General features: G+C 40.3%; 2 protein-coding genes across 5 annotated transcripts in view; both read left to right on the top strand.

Moving 5' to 3' along the window:
• The first annotated feature begins 41 nt into the window (after nucleotides 1–41).
• mle (dosage compensation regulator mle) lies at nucleotides 42–5,505 on the top strand. 3 transcript variants are annotated; one of them, XM_014241733.3, is made up of 5 exons: nucleotides 42–305; nucleotides 374–863; nucleotides 2,123–2,444; nucleotides 2,530–3,753; nucleotides 3,826–5,505. In XM_014241733.3, the coding sequence occupies exons 1-5, from the start codon at nucleotides 227–229 to the stop codon at nucleotides 5,395–5,397; spliced, it is 3,687 nt and encodes a 1,228-aa protein (XP_014097208.1). In that variant the 5' UTR covers nucleotides 42–226; the 3' UTR covers nucleotides 5,398–5,505. The 3 variants fall into 3 exon arrangements, with proteins under 3 accessions (XP_014097208.1, XP_069966420.1, XP_069966419.1); XM_070110319.1 differs by lacking the exon at nucleotides 42–305 and adding an exon at nucleotides 1,545–1,648 and having other exon boundaries at nucleotides 723–863; XM_070110318.1 differs by lacking the exon at nucleotides 42–305 and adding an exon at nucleotides 1,548–1,648 and having other exon boundaries at nucleotides 733–863.
• Nucleotides 5,506–6,582: 1,077 nt separating this feature from the next.
• The window catches only part of hiw (MYC binding protein highwire), a 145,267-nt gene continuing 131,667 nt past the window's right edge, over nucleotides 6,583–20,182 (top strand). The window contains exons 1-20 of one of the 2 annotated variants that reach the window (XM_036371662.2): nucleotides 6,583–6,921; nucleotides 7,526–8,522; nucleotides 8,576–8,959; nucleotides 9,034–9,481; nucleotides 9,540–10,134; nucleotides 10,926–11,651; nucleotides 11,723–11,862; nucleotides 11,939–12,471; nucleotides 12,543–12,679; nucleotides 12,948–13,117; nucleotides 13,198–13,935; nucleotides 14,025–14,270; nucleotides 15,429–15,556; nucleotides 15,624–16,076; nucleotides 16,153–16,485; nucleotides 16,548–17,504; nucleotides 17,569–18,170; nucleotides 18,225–18,372; nucleotides 18,444–18,546; nucleotides 20,035–20,170. In XM_036371662.2, the coding sequence (XP_036227555.2) occupies nucleotides 6,851–6,921; nucleotides 7,526–8,522; nucleotides 8,576–8,959; nucleotides 9,034–9,481; nucleotides 9,540–10,134; nucleotides 10,926–11,651; nucleotides 11,723–11,862; nucleotides 11,939–12,471; nucleotides 12,543–12,679; nucleotides 12,948–13,117; nucleotides 13,198–13,935; nucleotides 14,025–14,270; nucleotides 15,429–15,556; nucleotides 15,624–16,076; nucleotides 16,153–16,485; nucleotides 16,548–17,504; nucleotides 17,569–18,170; nucleotides 18,225–18,372; nucleotides 18,444–18,546; nucleotides 20,035–20,170 (8,045 nt within the window). In that variant the 5' untranslated portion in view covers nucleotides 6,583–6,850. Of the gene's footprint in view, nucleotides 6,922–7,525; nucleotides 8,523–8,575; nucleotides 8,960–9,033; nucleotides 9,482–9,539; nucleotides 10,135–10,925; nucleotides 11,652–11,722; nucleotides 11,863–11,938; nucleotides 12,472–12,542; nucleotides 12,680–12,947; nucleotides 13,118–13,197; nucleotides 13,936–14,024; nucleotides 14,271–15,428; nucleotides 15,557–15,620; nucleotides 16,077–16,152; nucleotides 16,486–16,547; nucleotides 17,505–17,568; nucleotides 18,171–18,224; nucleotides 18,373–18,443; nucleotides 18,547–20,034; nucleotides 20,171–20,182 lie in introns of both variants that reach the window. The other variant, XM_036371661.2, reaches the window with a different exon arrangement.

Here is a 20,182-nt window from a genome sequence, read left to right as displayed (position 1 = left end):
AGTTCGTAGCAAAAGTTGGATGTGGATCAGCTATTATTGTTGATATTTCCATTTAAATAGAAATGTAGTGTGTCTGGCGACTCCCGCACCATCTATAATTTTCACTGGTGTCGATTTTGTGTGCTGGTTGTACAATTTAGAAAAATTGTCCTTTTCGATTGCAAATACAAAATAATATAGATTTTAATTTCTTAATAAACAATTTTGAAAGTTTTACCTCATTACTATGGCTGACATGAAATCTGTTTTCCATGAGTGGTGCTCAAAGCATAAACTAGAACCAAAATTTGAAGTTCGTCCGACTGGTAAGTGTGCATAATTGCAATGGCGTAGAAAATCGATTTTTAAATGCATATATTGTACATATTTAAAGGACCAAAGCATCGCCAACGATTTTTGTGTGAAGTACGAGTGCCGAATCATCCCTACGTGGCGGCAGGTAATTCTACGAACAAAAAAGATGCAGAACGCAATGCAGCTCGGGATTTCATGAGTTTTTTGGTACGTACCGGTAAAGTAAATGCGTCTGATATACCTGCGGACGCAGGAATGGCAGCTATAGCACCTGCAACTAACGCTGAAGGGGGCGGTGAAAGATATGGTTCTCAACGCAAATTCTTTGATGGTGGGATGGGACCACAAGATTTGGGTCAGGCTTATCAACCCATAGAGCGTGAGATCAATCCAGTGGATAGAGCACGTGAACAATTGGAAATGAAAGAAGCTGAGTCAGTAGATGTAAATGCAGCCATACATGGTAATTGGACTATCGAAAACGCAAAGGCAAAACTTCACCAATTCATGCAGATGAACAAATTAACAGCGGATTATAAGTATACGCCCGTTGGTCCAGATCACGCCAGGTAAAATGTCGATTATGTATATAAAATCATTACACTACATACATACATATGTATTTCATTTAAATTCATTCTGTTTTAAGTGAGCTCATCTCTTCGATTTTATATCAATAAATCAAAGAGGAAAGCTTCGATTATTTATGTCGTACCTGTGGCAAAGTGAAGACTGGGTGAAATATAGTAACTGCAATTGAAACCAAAAAAGATCAAAACTTTCACATATGTGGCAATGTGCGATAATTTGCAAACATCTGGTTTTAGTTGAATTTATAACATACATATATGAGACGAGTATTTTCAACCCTATTTCAGTTGAAAGTTTTCGCCTATGTTTATTAATTAAAAATTTACGTAAAATCATTAATTGGTATCATAACTTGTGCTTTGTACAGTTTGTCAAGGAATTGTGTAGCAAACAATTAAAAACGATTTAAATATAAAGTAGTTAAACTATCGTTTATTTAAGTCTTTTCTGTTTTTGTGTGAATATATTCTGTTAAATTATTTATGTTATGAAAAATTTATACATCTTTACTTTCTAAACAATTCTTTGACAGACTGTATTTAGGACACTACTATATTAGAAACTTTTCTTTAACTGCGAAAAGAAAATGAAAATAAACAAAATATCTAAATACTCTTAATACCAATGTGATTTATCCTGTATGATTTTTTATAATCCAGTAGCTTTGGGTATATTAAGTTTGCAAAGTAACGCACAGTGCCACAATACTTAAAAGGTATTCTTCTAAGGCCTATATTCACTACACCACAGAAAATTGCCATTGGTAAGTAAATTATATAAAAATTAAAAAACTACCACTAGTGTTTTTTCTTTTTACAAATTAAATATATACTTGCGATTAAAAATGTATTACTAAGGATAAAAATTAAGATCGGAAGTAGACATTAGAGTCCTTTGTTGTTTTTGTTGTAATGACGCAAAATAGTCTTGGAGAATGGTATCGGAACATTTTAGATCGTCAATGCTTATTGTATACATTTCCAAACAATTCTTCATAAAGAAATCGATATAAACTCGTTAAAAATGTCAACATTTTCTAAAGTAAATTTTTTACCGTTTTATCCGAATAAAATTCAAGTCTTCGAGGCTTTAGCGATTCTTTTATGATTAATATTAATTAACAAACGTATAAAAAATAACTTCTCGGGAGTTTATTAATTAAATTTGTTTCAATTTAATACTTTATATGATGTCTTTATATTCTCTTTTATTTGTTCATTGCAATAAATTTGTTTAGGAGCTTTATGGCTGAAATGCAAATTTTCGTGCGTCAACTAAAACGTACAGTTACCGCACGCGAGACTGGTTCCAATAAACAATCAGCAAGTAAATCATGCGCTTTGTCTTTGGTACGTCAACTTTATCATTTGGGTGTAATTGAGGCTTTTAGTGGCACATTGAAGCAACGCAAAGACGATGCGGATATGAAACCGTATCCAGTCAAAATTTCTGAAAATCTAATGCAAAAAGTCGAAGAATGCATTCGAGAACTTGACCTACCGGTTATTAATCCTTTCAATATAAAAGCGGAAAATGAGAATACTGGTGTGAGCTTACTTGTAAGTAATATTTATTAATATAATGCACACACACATATATATATGTACAAATATTTATATATATACTTTTTATTTTATTTCCAAGATCCCTACCAATAGGGAAGCAAGAAGTCAAAACGACGAGGCCTCTCAAATGCAGGGTTCAGTTATACCTTGGGCTCCGCCACAACCTAATTGGAACGCATGGAATGCTTGTAATATTGACGAGGGTTATTTGGCTACAGCCACTTTAGATGATCTCTGCGAAGATCTCGAAACAACTTCGAAAGAAAAGCGAATGAATAATGTAGAACTGCAGAAATTCATTGAGTTTCGTGAATGTCTCCCCATTGCGGCTATGCGCAATGAAATAATGTCTAACATACATGAGTATCCTGTCGTTATCATACGCGGAAACACTGGTTGCGGCAAAACAACACAAATTGCACAATATATATTGGAGGATTACATTGCATCCGGTCAGGGTGCCTTCTGTAATATTTATGTCACGCAACCACGTCGTATTTCAGCTATTTCGGTGGCAGAACGGGTCGCCGCCGAGCGTTGTGAGAATCTTGGCGAAGCGGTTGGATACTCAGTCCGTTTCGAAACGGTTACACCGCGCCCCTATGGCGCCATCTTATTCTGTACGGTCGGTGTGCTGTTGCGCAAACTTGAGGGCGGCTTACGTGGCATCTCTCACATTATTGTGGATGAAATTCACGAGCGTGATGTAAATAGTGACTTTTTATTGGTCATACTACGTGATATGGTACACACATATCCCGATTTACATGTCATTCTAATGTCTGCTACAATTGATACAACATTATTTTCGGAGTATTTTGGTAAATCTCCAGTTTTAGAAATTCCCGGACGTGCTTTCCCTGTACAACAATTCTTCTTAGAAGATTGTGTAGAAATGACAAAGTTTATGCCGACACCTGAATCACGCAAGAAGAGCAAAGATCGCGATGATGAGGAAAAATCTGTAATAGCTGAGAATGGTGAGGATGCAAATGATCAAAATTTGAACAAAGTTTGCGACGCAAAATATTCACAGCAAACTAAAACGGCAATGGCATTGTTGTCCGAGTCCGAATGTTCGTTTGAATTGATCGAAGCGCTTTTGGTGCATATTAAATCGAAGAATATACCGGGAGCTGTGCTTATCTTTTTACCTGGTTGGAATCTAATTTTCGCTTTGATGAAGTATTTGCAGAACTCACAATTCGGTGGAACACAATATCGCATATTGCCATGCCATTCGCAAATTCCACGAGAGGATCAAAGAAAAGTGTTTGAGTCAGTGCCAGATGGCGTAACAAAGGTAAATTTCAGATATTTATTTCATTATCTAAATTATTTGCTTAAAATTTTTTGTCGCTGTTTTTACTTTCAGATCATACTGTCCACCAATATTGCTGAAACATCTATAACAATTGACGACATTGTTTTTGTTATTGATATCTGCAAGGCGCGCATGAAGATGTTCACCTCACACAATAATCTCACAAGCTATGCCACCGTTTGGGCAGCCAGATCGAATTTGGAGCAACGTAAAGGTCGCGCTGGTCGCGTTCGACCGGGTTTCTGTTTTACCCTTTGCTCTCGTGCTCGTTTTCAGAGACTTGAGGAAAGCATGACACCTGAGATATTTCGTACACCATTACATGAATTGGCACTCTCCATCAAACTGTTGCGTCTTGGTTCTATTCATCAGTTTTTATCAAAGGCTTTGGAGCCACCTCCATTGGATGCCGTTATCGAAGCTGAGGTGCTTTTACGCGATATGCGCTGTTTGGATGATAATGATGAGTTGACACCGTTGGGGCGCATTTTGGCGCGTTTGCCGATTGAGCCTCGACTAGGTAAAATGTTGATATTAGGCTCAGTGTTTGGCTGCGCGGACATATTGGCGAACATGGCCTCTTACTCGAGCACTTTCTCCGAGATATTTGCATTAGACATTGGGCAACGGCGTTTGGCAAATCACCAAAAACAATTGGGCGGGCGCAAATGTTCTGATCATGTTGCTATGATAGTCGCTACACAGATGTGGGAAAACGCCAAGAATCGTGGCGAAGAGGAAGAGATAAAGTTTTGCGAGTGGAAGGGGTTGCAGTTATCAACCATGCGCGTTATGTCCGAGGCCAAAGGTCAGCTTTTAGATTTGTTGCAACAAACCGGATTTCCAGAGGAGTCAATGATATCGTATAAAGTGGATGCGAATAATGATGATCCGGTTTTGGATATGGCTACTGCATTGCTTTGTTTGGGTTTGTATCCAAACGTTTGCGTACACAAGGAGAAACGTAAGGTTTTGACAACGGAATCCAAGGCCGCACTTTTACATAAGACTTCGGTTAATTGCAGCAACTTGGCTGTAACTTTCCCCTATCCGTTCTTCGTATTTGGCGAGAAGATAAGAACTCGTGCTGTCTCCTGCAAGCAGTTGACAATGGTGGCGCCATTACACTTGCTGCTCTTTGGTTGTCGTAAAGTGGATTTTATTAAAGATAATATAATTCGGCTAGATAATTGGCTTAACCTTGAAATGGATCCCCAACATGCTGCTGCATTGGCAGCGCTGAAACCGGCTATTGAAACCCTTATCACTATTGCATGTGATAGACCAGATGAAATTGGTCAACTCGAAGAGCCACAAGCGAAGCTTATAAATGTTGTAAAGGAGTTATGTGTTATAAATGCTGGTGATTATAATATTACCAGGGAGGCTGGTGTGTTACCCTTCCAAAGTCGACAAGGCGGTGGTGGTGGCCATAGTGGTGGTCCACCCAATAAGCGTGGACGTTTCGATGGCGGCAGTGGTTATAGTGGATGGAATCGTGGTGGCGGTGGCAGCAATTGGGGCTCAGGTGGTGGTGGCAACTGGGGCCGCGGTAGTTTTGGACGAGGTAGCGGAACCAACCAATGGGGCCGCTACGGAGGTGGTGGCAGAGGCAGATTTTAAGTGTTTACATATTTTGTAAAAGATGATATCGCAGAATATTTTATCTCATTTTATAGAATATAATTGCTAATAAAAGTACATTCATTAAAATATGTATTCTAAAACTAATTTATTATGCAATCTTTTCTTGTGTAAATCTTGTAGCAAATTAAAAATTATTATTGCTTATTTCGTATTTCCGCAAATTTTTCCTCACAATATGTGCTGCAATAGAAGCGCTTGGCATGTATGTATGTCGCTTCTTCCTCACAATTGCGGCACCAACGTTTTCTTTTGATATCCACCTCCTCTGCCTGTAGTTGATGTAGACGTTGTTGCAGATGAGCAATTTCTGCTTCGAGCTCCGCAGTTCGTTGATGGCACCGTGGCCATAGATAGTACACCACTCGTGATTGATCGTTTATTGTTTCAATAAATGCTCTGGTTTGTTTAACACTTAATTTTGACGTTCTACGAATTGGTAAATGATAACGACGCAATCTTAAACATGGTACTTCCGTTATAAAGCGGTTATGTTCCACCAATTTTTTTGTAGTAAATTTTTTCGACATTAAGGGTCTGGTTTTGCGTTTGGGGAACGCCGAAATTGTGTTTCTTCTTTTTGGCTTCCTTTTCAACGGTTTGGACCAATTGGAAGCGGTATCCGTGGAAGTGACTATAGAGGATTCCATAGTTTCGCATAAATCGGTATCGTAGTATTGCATTTTGAAGTTTACTTAATCAAAAAGGCAATAATATTAAATTTATTTTCCAAGGTCTACTATTTGAAATTATTTTAAGGTTATGAGTTGCCAAATAATGTTCTTAGAAACGAATAAGAATGCCCAACCTAATACAAATTTCATTTTCATAAATGTTATTTTAAATTAACTGTTTATATATTGAGAAAAAACCTTTTTTAAATCTAATTTATGATTTCCAATTAGGTTGCAAGGATATTTAAATTAAATGAAATGCATTTCGTAAATTGTTTATAACGTATTTTCTTTAATGGACAATACTATTAGAAAATTTCTACTCAATTGTTTTTAAAATTATTTTTTTACTTTAAATCAGAGCAATTATTAACAACACAAAGTTAATTGAAATTGGGCAAATGATTATTGCGGGATTTCGTTTTGAACGCAGCTGGCATTATCGTTATGGTTTTTGCAATTCCTTTCTCCTTTTCCACTTCCATCCTATTGCAGTGCTTGGAAAATAATGCTGCTAATAGAAAGTTTATTCAATTGTGCAGTGAAAATTTGTTAAAATTCGGTTTATTTTTGTTTTAAAGGGTTTTAAAAGTTTGAACGCAATGTAAAACAATATAGGGCTTAAAAGCATACAAACAGTTTAGTGAAATCAGTGAATTCGGTGAAAAATTAACCGTCTCACCGTCACCAGGACGAAAAATCGATACTAACAGACGGTGATTTTTGAAAATTCATTTTGTAGTGCAATTAAGCGCAGAATGGTAGGCCTTCTGGATCCTTTGAAATATGGAGAACATTTTTATGAGTTATACACAAGTAATACTCGAAGGTAAGTAAAGATTGACAAAATATTCAGTAAGAAAAATTTCGGGGCTGTGCTGACGACATTGGGCGGTGAAATATCGATTTTTCCCATGCATGCAGCGACAATCAACCCTTAAATTACGTCAAGGCTATTGACATCTGCCAGTCAGCTGTAGCGCAACGCAGCTCCCAACTGGAATGCAAGAAAATGGTCAAAACAAAAATAAGCCGATAAGTGGTTTGTAGGTCAAAAAGCCGGGAAATCGTACACAGCTGTTTTTGTTTACTCTTTCCACGGCATAACTGGATTAAGAATGCCGGGTTCATTGTTTATGTTTACATTTTTATCCAAGGTCACGGAAGGCCAATGACATGAATTTTTGCATGTGCGCACGTGACGTCAAAATGGAAAAGAAAATGAGAGATTTAATTTATGTAAATATGTATTACGAGCACATATTGGATCTTAATGTACTTATTTTGTATATTGAGTAATTAAAAATTTATAAGGCAAAGTAAGAAAATAAAATATATTACGATGTGTTGTTATCAGAGTGAACGAAATTATTATTTTTTAAATGATTTAGTAAGTGTGTGAAAAATATTAATTAATACATGGCTTTTTCCAGAAAACTTCAAAATGATCGCAAATCATTGTCTAAGCGAAAAAATAAAGATAAGAAGGCCGCCGCACTTGCTGCAGCGGCGGCGGTACTTGAGGGCAACGCAGGTGCCATTGTGAATCCCATGGATCCACCGATTATAAAAGATCAATTGCTATTATTTCCTACTTTTCCTGTGGCACATATAGAACTTGAAGCCAATGCGTCGAAATTCGCCATTTTCGCCGTGATACGTTCCACTGTCCTGGAAGCAGAGACACGTTATGCACTCTTTCAAGATAGCAGGGGCACATTGCGTCGCTTACATAATTTAAGTTCCTCTTGTTGTCTGCTTTGTGCTGGCACCTGTATGACAACTAATCTCCTTGACTGTTCTTGTCATAGCATGCTGTCAGCAGTAATTGGTGGCGCCAATGTAGGCAACGGATTGCTAGTGGAAAAACGGTCTCGACATGATTCCGCAAACAGTGATGCCGAGAGTGAGTCTGAAGAAGCTACTGAGAAGAAGTTTACACTTGTGCGTGTACCATTGATTGTGGGTGCGGGATTGCGCAGTCTTTTCGAATTAATCGCTGAAGCGCGTCACATACAACCCATGTTATGTACGAAAGCAATCAGAGCATTACTAGATGTCATACAAGGACAGCAACCGGAATCATTTAAATTGGAACCTGATGATTTGATAAATCCGCTATATGATTTATTGCTCGACTTAACCACTATGCCAGCAGCCTTGGTCGCCAATGCGACTACTGAAGCCAATTGGTCGGCAATGGCTTGTGCAGCTCTGATTGGACTTTGCATTGCACGCGGCGATACGGGAAAAATACTGAAAGCTATAGCAGCCATGTTAATGTCGCCCAAACAGTTGTCTACACAAATAATACAGTTGCCTGCCGTACTATCTTCGCTGCAGAGGACTGTTATGAGTGCCGCGCTAAACAAGCCCACAAGACCGGATTTTCACACTCATGGTGTGCCCGTAAACTCGCTTATCGATGAGGTTGGATATATTTTTTGATATACCATACAATTGTTTATAGACTTTCTTTACAGTTCAGCTTAAAAACATCTGCCGCTGCAAGCGGCTCTCTTTACACTCAACCAGCCATGGCCTCAGATGGCACTTACCTGTATCTTTTGCTTGGTAGCTCTTTGCTTAAAATCGGTACTGGTTTTAGCGGTTCATTTAAGGGCCATATCTATGCACAAAATGATGAATTTACCAAGGAAAGAGCTGGTTGGCTGGGTAATTTTGGCGGTAACCTTTATTTTCGACGTAATGTGAAGCGTTCAGCAGACCATTTGCACCTAGTTAATAAAGAGACGCTGACCATCAAGGGTATAAACTCTGTTAATCTTGTACCCATAAGGGAGGGATTCAATTATGTGCTTTTCACTGATGAAGACTCGATCAATGCGATCTGCACTAATCGAGATGTAAGTGGAATATATATACGTAATTAAAATTATTTATAAAAATACAAATGACTTTCACATGTTTCCCCTATTAGGACACGCTTGTTGTGAAAAAACTTAATTTCAATAACTCGAATACTTATGGCAATGATTCGTCTCCACCTTTCGAGCTGCCTCTCAAGTTGGCTCGTAAAAAGTTTCGCACACTCGGCTATGCCGCTTTCGAAGATGAAGTGCTCAATCAAAATCAAATACAAAAAATACAATCCTCATACAATATTTTCGAGCCGAAATTACCCAGTGATGTTGAGATACAAGGTATCGTATGCGGCAAAGAGTTCGGTTTGGTGCGTGCATCGAATGGAAAGGTGTACTACTATGGCAAATCAGCGTCGTTGGGCCTAAAATCAATTGGACGCACGCCCACCATGAAAATGACTGAATTGATTATTTCGAAAGTTTCAAATATTGTGCATATCGCCGTCGGACATGATGGCATACACGCTTTGTTAGTAAACGATGACGGTACTGTCTACTTTACGGGTCAGTAAAATATTCCACTAATTCAATTTAAAATAGTTATAAAGCATTTGACCCACAGGTACCGCACGCCGTGGAGAAGATGGCGACTCTTCAAAGAATCGTCGACAGCCAAAAGCTGTGAAGCCTAAAAAAATGTCGAAAATCGATGGTCATGTAGTCATACATGCGGCCTGCAATAACGGCACATCCGCTTTTGTCACGAAAACTGGCAAATTGATTATGTTCGGCAAGGATACGGCGCATTGTGACGCCAGCGGCTGTGTAAGCGATTTCATTGATCAACACATAACGAAGGTGGCACTGGGTAAAGCCCATTGTGTGGCGCTAAATTCAAAAGGACAACTTTTCTCTTTTGGTTTGAATAATAAAGGACAATGCGGGCGTGTATTTAGCAAATCCTCCAAAGACAATTGCGTATCCTTACAAGGTGGCGGTAGTGTCTCAGGTGTGGGTACAACTGCTGACCCAGACGGGAAAAGTTTGATGGGTAGCAAGAAGTTAAAGTTCGATTTTTCAACGCTCTGTGACTATGACGATCATCAATTGGTACAGGGGCAATGTCGTGTTTGCGTCATGTGTCGTGAATGCACCGGCTACAATGTCTCATGTGTGTCAACGTTGAACGTGCCCGTCGAAGAGCGTTTATCAGGCGCGTAAGTGTATGAAATATTTTTTTTTGATTGTCATACCTTAGAGGAAACGTCGAATACTCTAAAAAGTATATAAGTACGAGTATATAAATGATCAGTGGAACGAGCTGGGTCGATTCAGCTATGTCTGTCTGTATATACGCGAACTAGTGCCTCAGTTTTTGAGATATCGATCTGAAATTTTTCACACGTCCTTTTTTCCCCAATAAGCTGCTCGATGATCGCAAAAGCTGATAGCGGACCTATAGCTGGCATACAAACTGACCGATCAAAATTGAGTTCTTGTATGGAAAACTGTTTTATTTGACAAGACACCTTCGCAAAATTTGGCATGGATTATTGTCCAAGGCAACACTACAATCTCCGAACATATTGTGCAGATCGGATTACTGTAGCATATAGCTGCCATACAATTTATCCGATTCAAATAGATCAAATAAAGATCTTCAGAAAATATCGTTTTACCTTATTAAGTAACCTTAATGCAACTTGAAGAATGTTATTATTAAACTACATGGCTAGAAATAATTAGCAAAACGTTTTCCGTTGGATGCAAATATATGTTTTCAAATTTAGTCATATAGTTGCTATAAGAAATGCACCTGTAAAGGGTATTATGTTGTTGTTGTTGTTGTAGCGGCAGACTTCTGCCGAGTTGACAGTCCTTGGCCGGATTAAATCCGGGTCCGTTCCGGTTACGTAGACCCGACTGTCGTGGGAACGGTAAAGGGTATTATAGCAGCTGCCGTTAAAGTTTTTTCTTCTTTTTATTAATAACGGCATTGTTATTTCAGCATTTGCCCTTGTGGTCACGGCGATGCTGGCTGCTCCAAATGTGGACTCTGCTCCACATGCATCTCGCTGCAGGAGGCAGAAAACGATGCCAACAAGGATAATAAGCAGCTACAAAGTGAGTTGAATCGTCAACGCTCAAAGAGCTTGATAATGCGTCGCAAGGAAAAGAAATCAGGTGCTGAGGAGAATGTTGGTGCCCAAACAACGGATGCGGACAAAGATCCACCACGCGTTGCACCACTGGCACCACAAATGCTCAGTTTGCCGAGCAGCTCGCCGGTGGTGCAAGTGTCTTGCGGCCTTCATCATACCGTGGTACTGACGCTGGCCGGTGAGGTATACACATTTGGCAGTAATCAATATGGCCAGTTGGGTACTGGTGATTTGCAGCCGGTTAACGGCCCAGTTAAGGTTAATGTTCAAGGCGCGATTAGTCAGGTGAGCGCTGGTAGTAATCACACTGTGCTGATGACCTATAAGGGTATGGTGTACACTTTTGGCAATTACCAAAAAGGTCAGTTAGGCAGATTGCCCAATGATTTTCCGCGCGATAAATCCGCAAGCGTGGGTGGTGAGGATGTGAGCGCAACAACAAACAAAACGTCGAGTAGTGAGCACAGTGGTGCCACCACAGGTACTAGTGGTGGAACAAAGGATGGCGGCATTGCGAATTTGCTGACACAGCGCCAGAAATTCCTGTGGCACTGTGCGCCAGGCGCGGTTTTGTAAGTGAACAACTTTAACATTCTAATTATTGTTGGCTAATAATATACTTTTATGCTTTTTGTGTGTGCAGCGGCTTGGGTCCAAGTTTCGGCAAGAAAGCTACGTGGATTGGTGCAAGCGGCGATCAGACATTCATCAAAATCGATGAGTCGCTCATCACTACACACATATTGCCGAAAGTAAATGTGATTGCCAATAAGAAAACAATTTGTAAGTGCATGACACAATTTTTTTCTCAAATTTTTAAAATTTTCTAAAATTTTATTTACCTTTCTTGCAAAAATAGTGCTCATTCCAACCATACCACTTACGTTCCACTCACTCTCGATTAATCGCCGTGACGGCAGCTGCATCGCTCACTACCGCAATCAAATCAATTTCGTGCAGCTCATACAAAATAGCAATGCTAAAGTAATGCCTGAGCTAAATCAAAATATCGCCGCAAGCGCCGGTGCTTCGGCAGTGGCCAGCAGTGCAGCCGGGGTGCCGGCGTCACCTTTGCAACCGGCCGTTGCGGGCGCAATAAACGAGCAGATGTCGCGTAGCATGCACGAAGCCCGTAATCAGATTTTCGATTCGCACGATAATCAGCTGGGCGAACAGCAGCAACAGCGTCGCCGTCAACGGGTGCGTGAGCAGGCGAAGAGTCCTGCTGGCGGCGGCGCCTCGGCAAGTGGAAGTGTGGCGCTGGATAAGCCGCAGCCGCAAATCGCATTCGCTCTGGATCCACATTACAATGTTTTGTGGGTGTACGATGGCGGCGCGCGCAAGCTGCTGTGCTATAATGTTTTGGCCAGTGAGATCGCCAATTGTGGTGCTGTAAGTGGTGAAGTGATTTTCTTAAATTTCTCTTGAGACATTGAAATTTTTTTTTTGTTTTTTTTTTGCAGAATTCATCGAATTTCCGTGCCATATTATCGCCGGAACTGGCATTGCCCAATAAGGTCGATGCGCGCATATCCCGCTCGCAAGCTTCACTGAATTTGCTCGCATGTCTGGACATTCTCACTTCGGCGCAAGATGCAATGTAAGCTTTAGCTTTATTTGTTTCGCAAAATTTCAGTCAGTTTATGAAATATTTAAAATACAATTAAACTTAAAGTAATTTCTGCAAAATTTTTATTATTATCCAAAAAATTTTTTTCGCATATTTATTTATTTATATTTTTTATGTTTTTTTGTTATTTTTGTTTTTTAATCTGAGTTTTTGTTTTCTGTATATTTTTAAAATAATTTTTATTTATATTTGGTTTTTCAAAATTATTTTATATTTACATCTTTAAATATCTACACAGTCCAACTTGTTTCGAGGAGTCCGTACCTAAGCAACAAAATCAAACCAAAGAAGCTTTAAATAACGAGTATCAGATAGTCAACCGTTTTGACAATTTCGGTGGAGGCTGGGGCTACTCCGGGCACAGCGTCGAAGCTATACGCTTCTCTGCCGATACCGATGTCATGATTTGTGAGTAATCTTACATAAATCTCGTACTTCTTACTCATTCAAATTCGTTCTAACCTTCAATCAATCTTCTCCAACTTCAGGCGGGTTTGGCATGTTTGGCGGCCGAGGCGAATACACTTGTAAATTGAAACTTTTCGATCTGGGCACCGACGGGGGTGGCTACGAGAAGGAGGGCGTACTCATTAGCGAAACCAAAGAGGTGCCGTTCGAGTGTGCTGCACGAAGTAAGCATCACATTATGATGCCCAAAGCAATCAATGCTGCGGCCGGACGCTGGTATTTAATATGGGCACGCATAGCTGGACCCTCCTCCGATTGTGGTTCTTGCGGTCAGTCTTCGGTGACCACCGAAGATCAAGTAGTATTTACATTTAAGTCATCGAAGAAGGCCAACAATGGCACCGATGTGAATTCTGGTCAAATACCATCTATTCTCTATCGCCTCATAACGCAGGAATCGAAACAACCAACAGCACCGATCGATGTGGATCCGGTGCAGAAGATTACAAAATCCTTTGCAAATACAGTGAGCAAGGAGTGCTTCGAGAGTTTAGTAGTGTTGCTCAATTGGTCGTGGGAGACATTTAAAACGAATTTACGCGAACAACGCGAAAAGGGACGACAACTGCAGGTGAAGCAATCGTTAGCATATTTGATATATGTGAACAAGTCTTGTCTGCGCTTATTGCGTAAATATACAAATGAAATTTATCCACAACGCGCCTCAGCAACATTTGCCAACACGCTGACCGCAACGAGCATTGCTAATGCCCTCACGAAACTACAGACGCGCACAGGAAAGGCGGCCGATGGCAAAGGTGCGTAAGTTTTGAGTTTTGAAACTGTCTTCTAAGTTTTCCGGTAAAATTACCTCGAAATAATCTAACTTTGTGAAATTAATTTACAGATAAAAATTCCAAAACTGTCCTGACCAACTCTGCCTCCACGGTAATTGCGAATAACGTTGCCAAGTATTTTGGTGAGACATCTGCCGCAGCGACTACATCGATATCAGGCGCTGCTAATGGCTTCTCATCCACACGCAAGCCCAACATGGAGAATATACAACTGGCCGAGTGTATAGGAAATGTGCGTGCTTTACTGATAAGCATATTTTGTGATGATATCTTCAAGGATATTTGCAACGAGAGAGGTGAGTGTCCCAAATAAGTGTATAGCTACCTCCACAAAACTTAAGACGCGGTCCAACTACAGACAGATTGTTCTTAGACAAGACAAGACATTGATGTTAGATTATTGTAGATTAGCATTAAATTAAGGTGTTCATTACGACTTGACCTCTTTTGTGTCCTCCCCTCTTTTACACAGACTCACGTAGGCCCAGCTCACAGATGATGGCCAGGTCTTAGATAGATCGATAGATGGGGAGGATATGCACAGCGACTATAGGTCTATTGGGACCTCTGATTGTTTCACATTATTTCTTTCAATCCTAAAGCCCTCAGAAAATTTAGGATGCTTAAGGGATTAATGGATTTAATGTGCCTTTGCTTCGGCTGCACGACTCCTTGATGCGTCAGCCTTCTTCTGGTGTCTCGGATTTCAGCCCATAGAAGCGACAAGCTCCGTCAGAGCTCATTCTTATCCTGTGAATATGCTTGCGTAGTCTGCTGTGTCCTGTAATAAATATTACTTTTGCTAAATAAAATAATATTTTTAAATCTTCTGGTATTGTAGCAGTCTATCAATTGCTTCGGTTGTCTTATTGTGTTACTACTTTACCAGTACCTGTCTCTTTGTAAGAAGGGCGTTTACATTTCCTTCAATACCTACAGTCCCGAAATGCAAAATAGCCGAACTTTTGAGAGCAATGTGAGGATAGGGAGAGTAAAGATAAACGTTAGCGTCGAAAACTGGCTTACTTTGGTAGGAGCAATAGTTCGAGGAATTCTGTCGTCCCGTTGAAAACACAAACCTAGTATTTAGCTAAAATAGCTCTAGTCAGTTGTTGGTGCGAGTAATATTGATCCTATTTGGAGTAGGGATCAAAATTGTTATCATTAAGATCTAACAAGAGGTCCTTGAAATGTGTGGTTTCGATGAAATCGGACTATAGGTACACTCTCGAATACTCTACATATAGGACTAACTCAACATAATATCCCTTCTTCCAAGTTACTTCAAGGATGTTTTCAGGCTCTACAACAACTCTTTAAACCTCGTTTTAATATTTCTAAATTTTTGTATATTCAAATTCACGTCAATTTGCGAGAGCAACTTTACATTCGGATCCGCCCAAACTTTTGCTTCCATACTTCGTTTATTATTAATTACTTTTTGAAATTTCTAGGCTTTGCGATGGTCTTGGAAATATTAGAAGAATGTCACATCAGCTTCGTGGCTTGTTTTGATGCTTTCTACCCGACATCGTCACTGAAGTGGAACTGTCTCTGTGATCTGCTCTCACAAATGGATAAAGTAAGACTTCAGTTTTTTACATTTATTTTGATTTGCTAATTTTTCTTCATATTTCTCGCATTAGCAGCAAGGCACCTTGCACTCTCGCTTACTCAGCGCTATACTTGCGGGTCTTTGCTCACCGTCCGTGAAACTGCGCACCACATTCTCACTACTCAATCCGGGCAATGAGCGCCAATCGATAATTAGCCCTAGCGACAATTCTGGCCTGCCAATGTTGTCGTCCACTGAAGCGCATCAGTATCCCATACTGGTTGAACAAATGATCTATCGCACACAACAAGAGAAAGCTGATTTTCTCAGCAATTCATGGACATTCAAAGATGTGCTCGTACGACTGCTGGAAATTATATCGAATCCGATACGCGCGCGCATCGAGAATATATACAATCGTAGTGTGCAATTCAATTATGCAGGCGCATGTGGGGGCAAGGACACCAATCAAGGTTTAATTGATAACTGCTGCCACCTTTTGGCACGTGTGCTGGCCGAAATTGTGTACCAGACCGCGCTGGGCGATGTGAGTATAAGTCGAATGTGAATATTGCTGTTAAAAGAGTTAATTTTAAATATATTCAAAATGTTTCTATTTTAAGTACGACAAAATGTTCATGCCGCCACGCAGCCTGCACTCGACCGGCTCCCGTTTTGCGCGCTGCGATCAGAGTCGTACTTGGAATACTGGCAATTTTGGACCAGATGCTATTGGCTTTACTGTCGACCGACCGGGCATTGCCATTGCAGGCGCTATGGTGTTCTCCGGTTCCGGTTCATATGATTACCAATTGGAGCTGCTGTACGACAACACTGTCGACTTGCAGTCGCAACACAAGTGGGAAACGCTTGAATCGGTTTCAGGTTCTTACGATCAGGATGTGGTACATAATGATATGACCGAAATCAAATTCGAGCGACCGGTGCATATTAAGGTGCTTAACTGTTTCGTTAATTAAAAACAAAATATTTATCACGCTTTCGTATCTGCTTTCAGGAGAACGCACGCTATGCGCTCCGCCTATGCTCACAAGGTGCGCGCACCTGTTCTGGCGATGCCGGCATGCCATCAATACGTGGTCCATGCGGCACAACATTTCACTTTTATTCCTGCGATTTGAGTTTCAACGGTACGACGCCACAACGCGGCCAAATACCATGCCTTCTCTACTACAGCACGCCACTCAAGAGCGATACGTCGGTGGGAGGTAGTGGTGCCGGTGGTGGAAGCAGTGGCAATACACCAGCCTCCAATGAGGTCACCACACGCGATACGGCCTTACAAATCGCGAGCGATATCACGAAGAAATGCACCGAATTGTTGATATTGGCGCGCAATGCTTTGGCCGCCTCACTTTCACCGTCAGACAATTCCTCAAATCACACACAAACCATTGACTCGGAACACAATATTACACCGATTGAGGAGCACATGGACATCAACTGGGCGAATAATTCGCGCACTTCCGTGCTGCCCGTGGATGCGAATATCTCGACGGCGCGTGATATAACTAAGCGCATTGAATCCTTTTCGAAAGGCATTATTGAGACATTAAAATTTGATAAACGCTCCACGAATCCATTCGAAATGGAGATCGAAATAGGCGCTACCGAAATACATCCCAAAGATTTGATGATAGAGGAGAGCACCGGCGTACAGGATTTGAATTTTCGCAATGGTCAAATAGCCAAATTGAATGGCAACGAGCGTGTGGATGATGAGGATGAAGTGGCTGAAGAGTTTGCTAATGTGCAGCATCACCACCATCATCAGCAGAATAATCAGATTGGCGTTGGCGGCTTGTTACGTTCTGAGTCAGAAGATGTGCCTGCTCCTCAGCTGACGGTCGTGCAGATTATGGAAGTTTTCAATATGGCATCTTCGAATATGTTCCACACTTTGCTGCCGCTGGTTTATGCACATGTTGCCAATCTCGCTTGTAGCGACCCAAAGGTTAGTATCGTCATCCAATTTTTGAGGTTATATTGTATTTTGTACTCTTCACCCCTCGAAATAGAGTTCCGTACAAATACTCGGCATGATTAAGGAAATTTTACCGCACATTGCCGCACTCAATCAACTCTATGCGGCAAAGGATCAAAGCGCTAACGCTGACGCGGTGACCATTAGCCCCGCCGCAGCGCCGCAGAGTTTACGCAACGCTATGACCGTCGACAATCGTGAATTTCGTTCACGTAAAAAGAGTGAAAGCGAGGCGCAAATGTTGGGCGATCGCAATGGCAGCGAAGCCATAACTACAAGCAATCATTATAGTGTGGTGGAGAGCGAGCATCCATATCGTAGCGCCACCATTAGTTGTCAGCGTGTCGAATTCCCACCTTGTGTGCAGTGGTTAACCATTGAATTCGATCCGCAATGTGGCACGGCGCAGTTGGAGGATTATTTGTTACTCTCGATACCAATGCGTCCGACCGTTACGGAGCCTTGCCCGTCGAATGAGGACTACTTCGATATGCTAGATAATAATGTACAACGCGCGCAGAGTTGCACAGGCAATGCGTTAATTAGCAGCTGCTATAAGAACGCCGTCACGAAGGATGAACGTGAGAGTGGTGCAAGTGTGGACCGCGACTGGATTGTAGTGAAGAAATTTAACACGTGAGTTTCGATAAACACACAAAGTTTCTTAAATAAATTATGGTTTTATTACAGTTCCTCAAATTGGATGCAAAATGTTATGATTTTGCCAGGTAATTGTGTTGAGTTTTCTTTGGAGACATCTTCGCTGTACGCACAAGATCCGCATATTAATCGTTATGGCTTTAAATGCCTCGTCGTCGGCTATGATAATCCTTCAACTGTAAGTTGTGATAACCTCGGTGTAATATTACGGTAATTTAAGCAGAATGTTTACTTTCAATTTTATTATAGCTGAGTGCAACAAATTCATGCTTGATACGACTCGAGCAGGAATTGGCCTACTTGGGTGGAATGTGCGGTGCAAATCTCATGAAGAAGGATCTCAATTTACCAGGTAATTTATAAATCATTATTGTAATTTATATCTAAGAAAGAAATTGAGTTCTTTGTTTATTGGCGTTTAGATGTTAACCAGTATCTCGCAAGAACCCTTGTTCCAACCAATTATTGTTCGTAGTTGGAAAAATATTTTCTGAAATTCACTTTTTACTTTTGTAATAATTTTAACTATTTTATTAGTCATGTTTATTTTTGAGGCAGCAGCTTTGAAGAATGCTACTGAGGTGACAGTCTTTGGTCGAATATACCATCTGATCAAATTCGACCCGAACTGACGAAAAGAATAGACATCTTCATTACCGCCTTCACAATAGGCTCCTGAGTCAATCGGCTACGTTGTTAAGCATCTCTTTTGCGAACTCTACTCACCGTCGTTTTTGTAAAAGATTTAGATCTTTTGGTGCGATTCTAGTACTGACACACATAAGAGATGTTTAGATGCAAGCTTTTGATGACTCCACGACCTTCACTGAATGCTTCGTGCCGCTCAAATACTTTTGTTCGTGATAAAGGAAACTCCTCAAATCAGTTCTGTAATTTTTTCACCGGTTTCGTAGCGGTAATTTCATTGGAAACGTAAAATTTCAAGCAAACTCGTTATTCAATGTTTTTTCCCTGGTAAAATTCGCCCGACAAAGTTTTCACGTCGTAAAGAAAGCTCCCAAATACACAGTAATTGACTTGTGGAGATCAAACTTCATAAGAAACATAAAAAAACACGAAAAAATCAAAACAAATTTGTATAGATTCAATTTATGCTCGCAGTTTAAATGGACCAGTTCGATCAGATTGTATAAATCCCGTTTCGTTCTGTTTGAAAAGATCCGACTGTTGTTAAAAATTCATAGTTGTGGTTGTGGTAGCGGCAAAAAATGTTCCGATAAAAATTCGGAAAAATGCTGCCTAGTTGAAAGCGCTTGACCAGATATAAATCCACGTTCGTTCCGATTTCGTAGACCTGACTGTCGTGGAAACTGTGGAATAAAGTTTAATGAATGCCAATGCAAATAGTAACTGTTCTGAAAAGTATACAACCTTGCTATCTCCCGTCTTCAAGCGCTCTGATTATCTTTTAGCATCCGTACCTCGGTTTTGCGTCCCAGTAGTGTACTGAGTTGTACACCTTTCCTGCTTTGAATCGAGGGACATGCTTTGCCTATATGCGGTTGTGGATCGATATGACTTGGGATAAACTTCTGATAAAAATATAACAACTTTTCCGAGGCGACACAAGAAGTAAAAGAGCTGGGGCCCTGCTATTACTAAAATATTTATGAATTTTTCCTTTTTAAAGACGGCAAGTAGATTGTAATTAACCTAAAAGTATCTATAATTTGAGTGATTTATTTCTTTTTGGTTGCATAAATTTATTTCCTTCAACGTATTCATTAGTTGGAGTCCTGTATTTATAATTTAATTTGAATTTACATTACTATTATATATACAAATATAGATATTTTATTTTTTTTTAAATTTTTTTCAGATGATAAAGATATGGATGACCTTGGCGGCGTTGAAGAGACAATTAATGCACATCATGCGCTCCTATCGAAGGGATTTGCGCTTTCTGAACCTGTATTAACGGTACATCAAGCATTAGAGTCCTATCTGCCAATTGGGTAAGTGGAAAA

This window comes from Bactrocera oleae, chromosome 5 (assembly GCF_042242935.1).
Source record: "Bactrocera oleae isolate idBacOlea1 chromosome 5, idBacOlea1, whole genome shotgun sequence".
Lineage (NCBI taxonomy): Eukaryota > Metazoa > Arthropoda > Insecta > Diptera > Tephritidae > Bactrocera > Bactrocera oleae.
Note: the sequence above shows the minus strand (reverse complement) of the source record. Positions and strands in the feature narration are given on the sequence as shown.